The sequence below is a fragment of the Haemaphysalis longicornis genome, unplaced genomic scaffold (genome assembly GCF_048455015.1).
Source record: "Haemaphysalis longicornis isolate Haplotype H1 unplaced genomic scaffold, Haemaphysalis longicornis Haplotype H1 scaffold_5, whole genome shotgun sequence".
In the NCBI taxonomy this organism is placed as follows: Eukaryota; Metazoa; Arthropoda; class Arachnida; order Ixodida; family Ixodidae; genus Haemaphysalis; species Haemaphysalis longicornis.
The window spans coordinates 28,072,466-28,085,770 of NW_027526385.1; the positions used below are offsets into that span (position 1 = coordinate 28,072,466).

General features: G+C 48.7%; 1 protein-coding gene across 1 annotated transcript in view; it reads right to left on the reverse strand.

Annotated features, from left to right (window-relative positions):
• Positions 1 to 13,305, reverse strand: part of LOC144138000 (fatty acid synthase-like) — an 87,254-nt gene that overhangs the window by 10,790 nt on the left and 63,159 nt on the right. Inside the window, exons 20-24 of the mRNA XM_077670031.1 lie at positions 11,981 to 12,100; positions 10,898 to 11,256; positions 9,546 to 9,899; positions 1,504 to 1,747; positions 10 to 246 (exon numbers count right to left, since the gene is read on the reverse strand). Of these exons, the coding sequence (XP_077526157.1) occupies positions 10 to 246; positions 1,504 to 1,747; positions 9,546 to 9,899; positions 10,898 to 11,256; positions 11,981 to 12,100 (1,314 nt within the window). The remainder of the gene's footprint in view (positions 1 to 9; positions 247 to 1,503; positions 1,748 to 9,545; positions 9,900 to 10,897; positions 11,257 to 11,980; positions 12,101 to 13,305) is intronic.

Below are 13,305 nucleotides of genomic sequence, written 5' to 3' on the forward strand. Positions count from 1 at the left end.
TATACACACCGAGCATTTCAGCGATTGTCTGCACCAGATCCCGCTCGTCCTTTTTCTTCGGCTTTCGTGACCTGCTGCCTTTCACCACGCTCGACATGACTGGCTTCCCCTGGTTCAGGAAGGCGTCCATGACCGCCAAGCAAGAGACCAACCGCTGTGGAACCGAGCCGCCGAAGGCCGCATCTTCGCCGAAGGTATCGTGGGCGTAGCCAACATCGGCCACTAGGCCCCACTGGATGGCCAGTCCTGCAACGAAGGAAGAGAAAAATGGCTGACGCTAAATTTAAGCCCAGCGCTTACCTGTTTCGACTTTGAAATATGTGCAGGAGAAGAATATCAGGCAGATGCGTGGTCACAGACAACTTTTATTGGCCTTCTCGGAGCAGCACTCAGCTTCTGCTTCGAGAGCACCGACCCCTAGGTACAGTGCGCAACACCCTTGTCTATAACGCCGAGTTCAACTTCAACTAGTTACCTTGCAAAACTGCGGGCTCAAACTTGTCACAAAAAACGTTGAGGTCGAAATATATGGTTAAGACTTCAGAATGACACAATAGTTCTCTTGAAATGTTTTTCGGCCGAGGCAAGATAAGGCTATAAGTACGAAACCTGTGTTATAGACAAGTGTGTTGCCCTCTGTACATTCGACGGCGGTGATGGTAAGCCTCTGCGTCGGTGACGCTAACTGCAGACTAAACTGCAGACACTGTGGAACGATGGCGACGGATGCCGCGAAACCACAGGGAAGCCTTGTAGGAGCTGCGCTCTAAAATGCTTTTACATAAATCATCTATGTAAATGGTTAGCGCCTTATTAAGCTCAATTCTCCCAAAAAGTGTTCAGATATCTGAAATTCTAAGTGCGTAGTATGAAGATTGTGAAGATATTCTTTTTAGATTGTTATTCACACTTGATCGTACATGCAGGACAATGTTAAGTAAACATTTGGGGCAAATATTTCGCAAGGCAAAAGCTAGCTCGTGAGAAGTACAGCATTCTTGGCATTCTCTTCGGATGGGGGGTTTGATTTTGGTTGCATTAGTCAGCATATTTTATTTAGCTAACACAGCACCATTCAAGCCTTCTTAGCTGGCGTGAAGCGCGCAGTTCCGGTACCGCGCGGCGGCATGAAAACGTCGTAAGATTTCTCTGTACTAGCCCCTTCCTATCACTGCATAACGGGCACAAGAAGTCGTACAATCGTTCCCTCACACTCGCCGCTAAACCATGTAGCCACACTCTCTTGTCTGATCCGGTCCCGTCCATCGATAGCCTTTCTTTTTGGTGCTCTTTCATTTCCGTGAGTTCCATCATGGGATGACTAAAACTGCCATTGCAGCCAAAGCAATGCCTGCGCATCAAAGCGCCTGTGTGAGGCTTACCGCACGCATCCTGCTTCCGTCATTTAGCAGTTTTAAAAATGCCTACCAAAACTTAAAGAAATATAAGTTCGGTGCACGAAGCGTCTACCTGCACATATTTTCAGGGATAGTGTCCGCTCACCAGGAAGCCCGTCGGCCACCCTGTGCTCGCAAATGCGTTCCATGGCAGAGTTGGCGAAGCCGTAGTTCGTCTGCCCAGCGTTGCCCCTACCGCAAGAGACGGACGAGAAGACCACGAAGTGATTCAGTTCGGCGCACACCTCGCGAGACAGTTCGTCGAGGTAGTGGGTGCCAAAGACTTTGGGTAGGCACACCTGCTCGAAACTCTCCGCTGTCTGGTTCTCCATGCTGGCGTCACGAAACACCTGCACACAAGAAATGTCGGCCGTTGCTTCAGCTCCTTTCATCCACGACGGCGCGTACAAAGCTACGGGAAACACGCTACTCTGACAGCTGTACGGATGCCACTCTGAAAAACTTTGCAATCTGGACATATTCCTTAAGAAGGTGTATTTCTAACCACCTCCGAGATGACATGCGCAGTTTCATGTGCATCGCTCCTCGGAGAAAATGTGCCATGAGGTTGGTAACGATAAGAAAAAAACAGTATTTGGTGAACTGCGTTCCGATGTTCGAGGTGCCAAAAGGTTCAAAGCAGCACGGGAAAGATTAAGGGTATTAAGGTTTCTGTTGTGATTCCAATATATATATATATATATATATATACAGTCGAACACGGATATATCGAACACGCGTATATCGAATTATTGTCTATATCGAACTCATAAATTATCCCCTTGAAAATTGTATGTAAAAGTATAGGAATTCGTACGTTTATATCGAACCGTATGTTTCCCGACATTCGGTATATCGAACGCCGCGCGAGCTGGAAGGTGCTCTTTGGCGGTCGCTGCACCTCCGATTGAGGTTGAGGAGGATGTTGAGGAATGCGGGGGCTTGGCGGAGGCTGGCTCGCGGAACTAATCCCCCCTACCGGAACGAATTTGCGCTTGCCCAGTGGGGCCCCGCTACCAGCCGCCGTAGCGTTAGCGGACGCAGCCCGGTATGCTAAATCTCTCTAGCCACACAAGCCCGAACGCTCGGAAAATGTGACAGTGCGAGGTAGAGATGCCCCGACTGCGCACGTCCTTTTTATTGTGAGTTGTTTTTTCTCTCTCTCTCTGGGTCTGTCTTCCCCCGATGTCGTCTCGGGAAAGGGAAGATGGAACGAAGGCGCTGGCAGCCGCCTCCTTCTTTTGCATTTTGCTGCTGTTGCTGCTGTTTGGCGAGTTGTTCCGCACCTTTCCGAGATCACTGTTTCTCTCGGAGATGACCATCGCGAGCGCTTTGTTGGAGTCCGTTCAGAGAGCCTTGGAATTGTTACCTTCAAAGTTCTTGTGGTACGTGCACGCTGTTCTTCTTTTGGGTTCGTGTTGTGCATGGTGTGCGAAGGCGCAGCGTACTGCTGGAATTTTCTAGTTGTGCAGCCTCGAGAAGATCGAGACCAGCGTCTTTAATTTCGTTTACAGTACGAAGAAGCAGGCCAAGATCAGCGATTCTTTTTCACGCAAATAAAGCGTCCTGTTGCGTCGTGAGTGCGGAATGAGTTCATTCTTGAATGCGACGATCGGTGAGTGATCGTCCGCCATAGGTAAGGTCTCAGAGCCCATATTTTTTATATCGAATTTTTCATATATCGAACTATTTCGCGATCCCCTTGGAGTTCGATATATCCGTGTTCGACTGTATATCAGGGTGTCGAACCGGAACCGAACAGGTATTTTTGCCGGAACTGCACCCGACTCCGAACCATTATTTTTTGAGCCGGCTGAACCCGATTCGGAAGTGAACCGAAAAAAGAAATAACGGTTTCCGGTTCTCGACAAAACGGTTCGACCATCCCTGTATTGATAACGGGTGGTAAGGGTCATTAGAGGCTTCTTTCTTTCACGCGCTATCAACTTCGCAATCTCTCGCTCCCTTTTACCCGTTCAATGAATCAAACGCTCCGAACACGCTCATCACGGTCACAACATGGTGACAATTTGATTACTTGATCGATTGTGAGGTTTGTTAATGCGCCGACGCAACGCAGGCGATGAGGCGCACCGCAGTGGAGGGCTCAGGATTAATTTTGACCACCTGGGGATCTTTAGGGTGCGCTTAAATCTCGTACACACGGGCGCTTTCGCTTTTCGCCTCCATCAGAAAAGCGGCCGCCGCGGCCGGAAATCGAACCCGCGTCTTTCGGCTCAGCCGCACAACGCCATAGCCATAACATGGTGAAACGACTGCACACCAGTATAGCAATTAAGGCTCCTAATTGCAATGGTATGTTGCTGATGGTCGAGCAAGCAGGGTGCAAGGCTGGTTAGAAGAAATGTCAAACTCTTGGCAGCCTGCGCGATGTTTGAAGCACCAAATTCGCCCTTCCCGCGGTCGCCGGTGCGCCTGTCACCACGCCCCACAAGTGGCCTTAAAAGGCTCAATAAAACGTTTGTCGCTCTCTCTTTCTCCCTCATTGGGACAGTGCAAGTGCAATCAGTCCACGAGATTGTTGCACTGTGTACCAGCCAAGGTTCAAGCCCTACATTTGCCTATGCCTATTTGCAGCAGCTAAAGAGTGTTGAAATTTTGGCTTTCGGGTACATGCATAATCACAAGAATTAAAATAGTGCCACAAACGGGACGCACGAAGAAAGGGACGCACATATGTCTGTTATTGGTTCGAGAAATCGGCTTTATACAAGCGAGGCGAACCTCACGAAACGAGGAAGAGGGGGAAATAGGGCGAAGGGGCCGGAGAAATAAGATTCTTAAACGAACTGCACGGGGAAAGAGAAGATTGATTTATTATGAGGTTTAACGCGCCGACGCTACACAGCTGATGAGGCGCGCCCCAGTGGAAGGCTCCGGATGAATTTTGACCACGTAGGGATCTTTAGCGAGCGCCGAAATCTCGAACACACGGGCGTTTTCGCGTTTCGCCTCCATCAGAAAAGCGGCCGCCACGGCCGGGAATCGAAACCGCGTTTTTTGGGCTTAGCAGCACGACGTCTTAGCCACTGAGCCACCGCGGCGGGTGAGGTAAGCGAAGATACGTGTCTATTCGAAATTCTAGAGACTGTGTTCTTTCGAATTGACAGGTGTGCCCAGCGTTGGGCACTGTACGTTTGGTTTCGCTGATGTCCACTAGCGTCTTTGGTAGTCTCTTGTACAGGTAAAGCTGCTCTTCACAGGCGAATAAAACGGCATGTTGTGTGCGCGGGCGTGTGTTTGCGCACTTTACGTGGAAGTTTTCTTTGTTGATTGTTTTTCAGGGAGCATTCGCTCTTGATTGTCGCAGTAAGCCCGATAACGAAGGGGCCGCAGCCCTTGGTCGGAGACATTTTTCCGCCGCGTCGTCTTACATGCTTGGCCAAAGATCCTAAATGGACAATGAAAACGAAGCCCTACCTTGCCTTATTCGAAAGATCTGCCTTTGGTGACTAGTTAACGACGTTATATTTACAAGAAGTGGTGAGAAACACCGAAAAAACTTTCAACTTTTCTGCCACCCAGCATCAGCAGTGACGTAACAAGGAAGTAATTCAAGCAAAGTGGGCAATGTCTTAAGTCATTAGTAGCATTCAAGCAGTACAATAAAACGAAGAAAGGAACAACAATTATTAACACGCTCATGCCTTTTGACGGTGGGTTTGTGTAGTCTCTAGGACGACAGTAGGGGTGGTGAAAAAGAGGCTGGTACATTTTCTCTTACACATAGCCTAGATTTTCAAATGTGACAGCAGTATTGCAGCTCATTTTCACATTTTCAAAAAACCACTAGTTTGAGTGAAAAAAAAAGTACTTCAGTTTTGATGAATTTAAAGTACACAAAACTTATTTCTCGCGCCTTGGTAATAATTAAGTTCTGAACCGGTTCGCGAACCGGTTCGTAGATAGAATTAGTCGAACCGGAACTGAACCGGAAAAAAATAAATTTACCTGATCCCGAACCGTAACCGAACCCGTATTTTTTGCGGTTCGACACACTGATATATATATATATATATATATATATATATATATATATATATATATATATATATATATATATATATATATATATATATATATATATATATATATAGTACAGAGGAATACTAGCCACCATCGACGTAACGCAGTGCGGCTACATAGCGGTGAAGTTGAAAGAACAGCCAGCAGAGCGTATTAACTCATGCGACGTGCATCATCATCCTGGCAAGACTCAAGATCATCATCACCAGCGTGTTGACACGAGAGCTGAGCGCGCACGGTAGAACCACTTCGGACTCAGCTGAGCCTCTCCGCGTTTCAACGCCTTGCGGCCATCCCGCCAATAAACCTCGCCATAATTTTAGTGGAGTGTGCGGGTTCCATCCTCGTCCCGCTTCTCAGCTTCACCGCGTGTACCCGCAAGCTTAGAGCTCTGGAGTCTCATCTTGCCTTCTACCGCTGAGTCAGCCATGACGAGCGACGCCCAAAACATGACATCGCCTTCGCCATCGGCTGCCATCTGCTCCGGGGTGATCCGCGAGCGTGACCAGGCGTTGTTCCCTGGCGCAGACGACCAGGACGTCGAAGATTGGATTTCGGCTAACGATAGGGTAAGCGCGCACAATAAGTGGGACGATGTTATGAAGCTAAATAATGTGAGTTTCTCTTTGAGGGGAGTTGCCGAAAAATATTATCACAACCACCCAGAGGATCACGCAGTCTGGACCGCATTTAAAACGAACTTTTCGGTGGTATTTGACCGGCCAGCGGTTCGCAAGCTTCGCGCGGAGCAGTGTTTGAGAGAGCGAGCTCAACAGGCCGGCGAGAACTTTACCAGCTACATCGAGGATGTGGTTGACCATTGCAGGCGCGTGGATCCTTCCATGCCTGAGCAAGACATCATCAAACATATACTGAAGGGAATAGATGAGGACGCGTTCCAGATGCTGCTGGCGAAAAATCCTCAATGCGTCAGAGACATGATCAGCTTGTTACAAATTTATAACGAGCTGCGGAGGCAGCGTCGCCTCACTCGCCGCACTGTGGAGCGTGAGGAGCCGCTCTGTGGCCTGGCAGTCGCCGAAAATCTGTCCCTACTGAACGGCATCAAGGAGCTTGTTAACGAAGAGGTAGCGGGGCAGATATTTCTCCTGCCTTGTACATCCTTGCCATCGTCACCGTCGATTACTTTACGCGATACGCTGAGACCACCGCGCTATCGGCTGCCACAGCAAGTTGCTACCTTCATTTTGCACCATTTCATCCTGCGTCATGGAGCACCACGAGAACTTCTAAGTGACCGGGGCCGTGTCTTTTTGTAAGAAATGGCCGAGGCTCTCCTCAAAGAATGCAACGTCACCCACCGCAGCCCTACAGCCTACCATCCCCAGACTAATGGGTTGACGGAGAGATTTAACCGCACCCTTGGTGACATGCTCGCCAAGTGCGTGTCTGCTGACCACTCCGATTGGGATGCGATTCTCCCCTTCGTGACTTACGCGTATAACACCGCGACGCAGACTACTACAGGGTTCTCGCCCTACTTCCTCCTCTATGGCCGTGAAGCATCCTGCCCTCTCGACACCATTCTACCCTACCGACCCGACGCTTCCGAATACACGCCTGTTTCTCAACTCTGCAGCCACACTGAGGAGTGTCGTCAGCTTGCCCGCAGTTTTACCTCCGAAGACGAATTCCACCAAAAACATCGGCGTGACGCTGACAACCCAGAAGTGACTTTCTCTCCGGACTCTCTCGTATGGTTTCGGGTACCAGCCACTACCGCTGGACTTTCTACCAAGCTCCTTTCCAAGTTCCATGGACCATACCGAGTACTCGAACGAACCTACCCCGTTAATTACGTTGTGGAGCCACTCACCCCGTCGCCTCACCGGCGCTGCAGCGGACGCGAAACGGTACACGTGCGTCGCCTCAAGCCGTACTACGACCCTTCCGTCGTGACGTGCCCTTAGGTCGCCAGGGTGGCTCTCTTCGCCGTGGGGGGTAATTGTAGTGCGAAAGACGAGCAAGTAGCCCGCAGCCACCATGCGAGCACTAAAGAACAACGGATAAGCTACGCGGCCACAACAACAGTCAGCATTGTCCCTGTGATTGGTGTACGCCCGCTCAAGGGGATTAACCACCCGGATTGTACAGATGACGACAAGGCAACAGGGTGAGCCACCGCAGCCGCAGCGTCGTCGGCGTGAAGCTCGTGAAGTGTGCTCGAGACTTTCTGCCGGCTGGACCACCGATCCGCTTGCCACAGCTGAGTGCCCCTCCTTCCTTCCGTTGTCAAGGCAATAAACCCGCATTACAAAATATATATATATATATAGATAGATAGATAGCGAATCATAATAGGAAAACGAGGGTCTCGTTAAACTAAGGCAGAAATAAGGGTCATAACGAAGTTAGCCGGTTGGCGAAAAATTTTGTTATAAGCGGTATTTGATATAAGCGACCTAATACATACATCTGCGAGGAATTAAAGCCCATTGTATTCAGTGAAGCAAAACTTTATTCAGCTGCAAAAAAGGCAGTGAGCTTTGACTGTTTAAAGTTTTTTACGGGCGCGAACACCCCCTGCTGAATTTTGGCGAAGCATTGCATGATGCTTGGCACGTTTAATAAGGGGGCGTGCGGGTGTCATGAAACCCTGCGAGTTTAGCGCTGGAAAGCGACGCAAATGCCTCGGATCGAGATTGAGTGAGTGTTTCTTGAGCTAAAAAAACGATTAACCGTTCATTGTGCGTACAAAGCGCAATCATAAAAACTCACCAGTTTTGGATTAGTGGCTTTGCCTGATTGCTGGGTATTTTATCCCCGAGAGGTGCAGCCGTGAAGTTTGACACATTGCGTTTTTTGGAGCCTCGTTGTCGACGATACTGCGAATTCCACGGTTCGAGTGTCGGTGTTTGCGAACCAACGCGTCCACACCATTGACTAATGTCTAGCACCGAAATTCAATTATCCCACTACGATTTTGGACCGTTTGTCTAAATTGGGATCCCGCGAATCGATCATGACCGGCTAGAGAAAATCGCAGAGAAAACACCAGCTAACGTTGACCCGGAATGTTGACAGCCTGATTCGACCGCCTAATTCGACAGCCTGATTCAATTGGAAATATTGGGCCAGTAGCATTAACTTAGAAAGAAAGGATAGCAGTTAACAGTGCCCAGGAAGGCAAAGGGGAAGTGGTTTGTTCGAAAGATAGACAGAAACCGTAGAAAAACATGCTGCTCGAGTGGAACCCCAACCAACCACCTTCGCAAAACTGCGGCCAATGCCATGTTTCCCCGCTGTCGTTGTGTCTTCTAAGTATATAAAATATATAGCTATTTCAGCAATAAAATATGGTGAACCACTTCGCATTTGCTTTCTTTGGAGGACGTGCGCTTGCGGGACCTTTCTGTTCGGTATGCTTCTTTCGTTACGCTGGGGTAGAAGTTTTAATAAGGCAGCGAATTATGGCGGCTCCTGCGCAAATCCCAGGAACATGATGTTTGGGAGTACAGAAAAATTAACTGCTGGTTCTTCCTTGTTATGCAACATTTTAATCATCCTGATGAGCGCGATGCCTGCAGTTATGGCCGTCCCTAAGCACGAACAAAGTTTTTCTTACATTCACTCTTACTTCTTAGTTTTAATTGTAAACGTAAGCAATTCGAGTACTACTAGACCAAATGGAGAAATGCCGAATAGAATTCTGGGTCGTTTTGTTGCGTTCGCATCACTGAAGTATCTTCGAAGAGCTTACCTGTGTATGCTGGTGGTGCGTGGGTTTCCATGTGGCGATGCACGAATACCCACAGGTTATCATCATCCCTGGCCAGAGAGAGCATGGCACTTATCCGAAAAAGGACAACTTCATGTCCTTCTACACCCACGGCTTATTGTCGCTCCTGGTTCTCGCATTGATTTAATGGAGGAAGTGGTTGACAGACGGCTGTCTCTTGTTAAAGCGGAGTTATAAATCCCTGTACCTCAGTCTAATCTTGACTAACGTAAGCAAAGGGTCACTTATACAGGATCATTTCAGGAGGATGATAGCAATTACATTACATCGTAAAGTGCGCGTACGACATTGTTTTTGCTTGTAGCTAGGCCTAAATTTTGGTCCATAGGAAAGCAGCTCACGGCAGCAAGGTTGAAGATCCCACCGATGGGCCCAAGAGCAGTGGCCTCGCGGATGACACAGGCGGCTCCATCCTTAGTGCAGACGTCAGCTGTGCTGACCATGGCCTTGGCACCCATCAGTTTCCAGCGGTACAGGCACAGCCGCTGGTAGCCCGTCCGCACTCCGGAGCGAGAAGTGAGCAGAACCCTTCGACATCCTCGAGTGACCATCCAGTCCGCTAGCTCCAGACCGAAGCCACCAAGACCTCCGATGATTACGTACGACTTGTGCGCGTAAAAGTACGTCCGCGTAACAGCGTCTACCATGAGCTGTGAGGCAGGTACACAATTTCGTTCGGGCTCCTCCGGTCGCACCTGTGGGAAGACGCCACGTAAAAAATTCTGCATGATAACGAGTGGAAAAAAGGCTCTAATTAACCTTGATAATGGGGTGTCAGTGATGTTGGCGCTATGGTACAGTAATTCTCGAGATTATTACCCATACGAACAATATTATGTACAATGCACTGGGAACTGAACTTGGTGTAGTTGCTGTGCACTGGCTGTAGGCCTCTGCTTGTACTTTTTGTCATCATCATTAACGTCCGGAACGTACCATAAGCTTCAAACAGACAACCAGGAAACTCAATTAATTAGAGTAGTCTGCTTTCGTGCTCGGAAACAAGAGCGCAATGCATTAAGCAGTACACCTACAAAAATGCAACTACCTTGCCTCACTGGCGTCCTCGCGATGGCACTGCAAATCGTAAAAGGGAGAAGTCTGTTTTTTCTCAAGTTATGGCTTCTGACGTCATCCCTTGGGGACGCTGTCAAAGCATCGAAGTAACGCCTCGAAGATTCCTTCCGTGGTATCAGTTCTCGCGATTTAATTTGGTGGATGTGATGACGCTCTCAACTTGACTCGAAGCATGCAGCTTTGGAAACAGCGGTACGTTTTTCTCGCCTAATTTATAAAAAAAGAACACTTGAAATTTTGATTCTCCAAAACAAACTTTCTTTGTGTTCTGAAATCTTCAGACGAAACGTTTACGCATGTTGAAAGAACTCCTAAGCCTTTAATCAGATTTTAATGTGGAGAAGCTTAGTGCTTTTTAAAGATTAGTGTCAGCTGACTAGCTGTGGGAGCATACATCAGTGTTGTTTCAGTGCTGGAATTTTACTGTGTGGCAGAGAATTTTAAGTCGCCTTAAAGCAAGCTTCGAAAATTCAGCTTGAAGAGTCCTTGTTTTGAAAATAGGCTACTGTACCACGGTACAAGCCCATAGTACGTTTTACAAAACCACAGTGGCACCATTCTGTAAGGGGTCCCTAGTACCACGCAGCACGCACGAGGACTGGATTTGACGACTAACCTCTATCACTGCTTTGTGCAGAAGGTTTCGGTTTGCCGTGAACCGGAAGGCCTCTTCTGCTTCGTCCCTTGTGAACTGTACAGCGTCAAATGGCTCCACGGCCCCAGATACGATGCCTTCTCGTACAAGTTTGCCTACCCGTCGCTTCTCCGCCTTCGTTCGGGAATTGTCGCTGAACAGGAGTCCTTCGAGCGAGACCTCGTGGACGTTGAGGTATCGGAGTGAAGTTGGAGCTTTAAACTTGGCGGCTCGGGAATCGCCAGGTGTCAGTATATGCAAAATTCGGCTGTGGGAGGCCAAGAGATTTAGTCCAGCCTGGGGATGCCGCCCAGAAGGTAGGCTGATGAGGACGTCTAGGCCTGCAGTATAGGCAGACAGTTGATGCAAAAAGATCTCACTCAGTACCCTACCAAGCAACTGTCGGTCCACATTTTCTACTGCAAATACACTCCTGATCTCGGTACTTCCGTTTTCAAGGCTTGTTCGGCCAGAGCAGCGCTAACGTAGCCCTCGATACAGAGCCAGGTCTCCAGGGTATGTCTAGCAGCTAGAGCGCAAGGATTCCTGGACTAAGAAGTCACCACACCGGGGAGCTTCCATAGCAAGTTCCGCTTGGCACAATGAAACTTTTCATCTCTATCTAGCCCTCTCTTCTCATACGTGCCGGTACCATCACATGTGTTTACCATCATCCATTGCATCACGGCTTTGTCGATCCTTTTCGTACAAATCAAGCGTCTGCCCTGGCAGACCATGGTTGTCGAAGGCTGTCGTCGTAATGTCTCACCCATCGGGTCCTCACCAAATTTTGAAGCTTGCAATCGGTGTTGGTATGACTGATGCACGTCTTCAAAACAAGGTCATACCGGTTACTTCCCAAGTAAAGCGAGAAAGCCTTAATCTTCTTCGTTATTATTAGGTCATCCACCACGAGTGCCACATTACCTTGCCTGCAATCGATGAACCGAACATACAAATCTATACAAGTGCATTTCAAAGAAATGTTAAGCAGTGTTTTCTGAGCTGTACGATGCATATGTGAACTGTGTACAGTTCATATTCTCCAAAACAAATTCTACTTACCGTTTCCCATCGTGACACCGGTGATATGTTCTTCAAAGAACGGGTCGTCTGGGCTCAAAAGATGACTGTTCTTCAACTGCGGGAAGCGGCGCCTGAGGAAACCCCGCTCTTCAGACGAATCTGCGACAAGCGCCAAAGAGCCGATTACCACGACAACGAGCATCAGCAGTGACTGATTGGTTGGTTGATTGATTGATTGATTGATTGATTGATTGATTGATTGATTGATTGATTGATTGATTGATTGATTGATTGATTGATTGATTGATTGATTGATTGATTGATTGATTGATTGATTGATTGATTGATTGATTGATTCTGGGGTTTGTCGCGCTGACGCTAGTTAGGCGATGAGGCGCGCCTTAGTGGAGGACTCCAGCTTAGTTTTGACCACCTGGGGATCTTTACTGTGCGCCGAAATCTCAAACACACGGGCATTTTTTGCTTTTCACTTCCCCCAGAAAAGCGGCCGCCGCGGCCGGGAACCGAACCCGCGTCCTCGTGCTCAGCAGCGCGACGCCTTAGCCACTGAACCAACGCGGCGGGTGGGCAACAGCACTCGTCGGAGCGGCGTCACTGCACATTCGGACGTGGTTTACGCGACCATTTCTGTCAGGAAGCACCGCAGTGGTGTAGAGAAAAAGTGAAAGATTGTGGTGTGGCACCGTGCTCTGGGGTAAGCAAATTAAGTTGACTAAAACATACTGCGAGGGGAAAGAAGATCACACCCTGATCCGAAGTTACGTCTTGATAAATAATTAAACCCCGTTCTTCCCGGTTTGAAATCTGCTGAAAGAGCGGAGCTGCGGTTCTCTTGTGTCAGCTCGAACGTCAACGGGGTCTCGCACGAGAACAGCAGTGCCGTAGCCTCCCATTTTCTTCCCCTGGCAAGAGGAAGAGGAACCCGCCCCTGCGAGACCACTGCTCCCTCTATCGATGGATATGGGAACCTGTTTCTGCGAGGCGCCGGCTGGTCTCGAAACCAGTTCCTGCCCTTGCGTCAGGCACGACCTTCAGCAGACGGGCGCGAAGGCTGGACGTACCACATCTCCGTTCTTAAACGCTTTATAAAAACGCGCATTTGATAACAAGAAGAGCAGAATTTCCTGCACTATTGGAAGTGTCGGGCGCTTCAAAGACGCTGCAAAGACTACAACGAAGTAAACCTTGCGTCTACGCCAACGGTTTTCTTCTCAAAGAGCACAGCTGTGGAAACAAGAACCGTGGTCGTGTGACAATTACAGCTGTGTTTGCATAGTTACAGATAAATACACCTACCTGACACACAGGACCACTTGGCGGTCAGATAAATTAGTGGAGAAAAC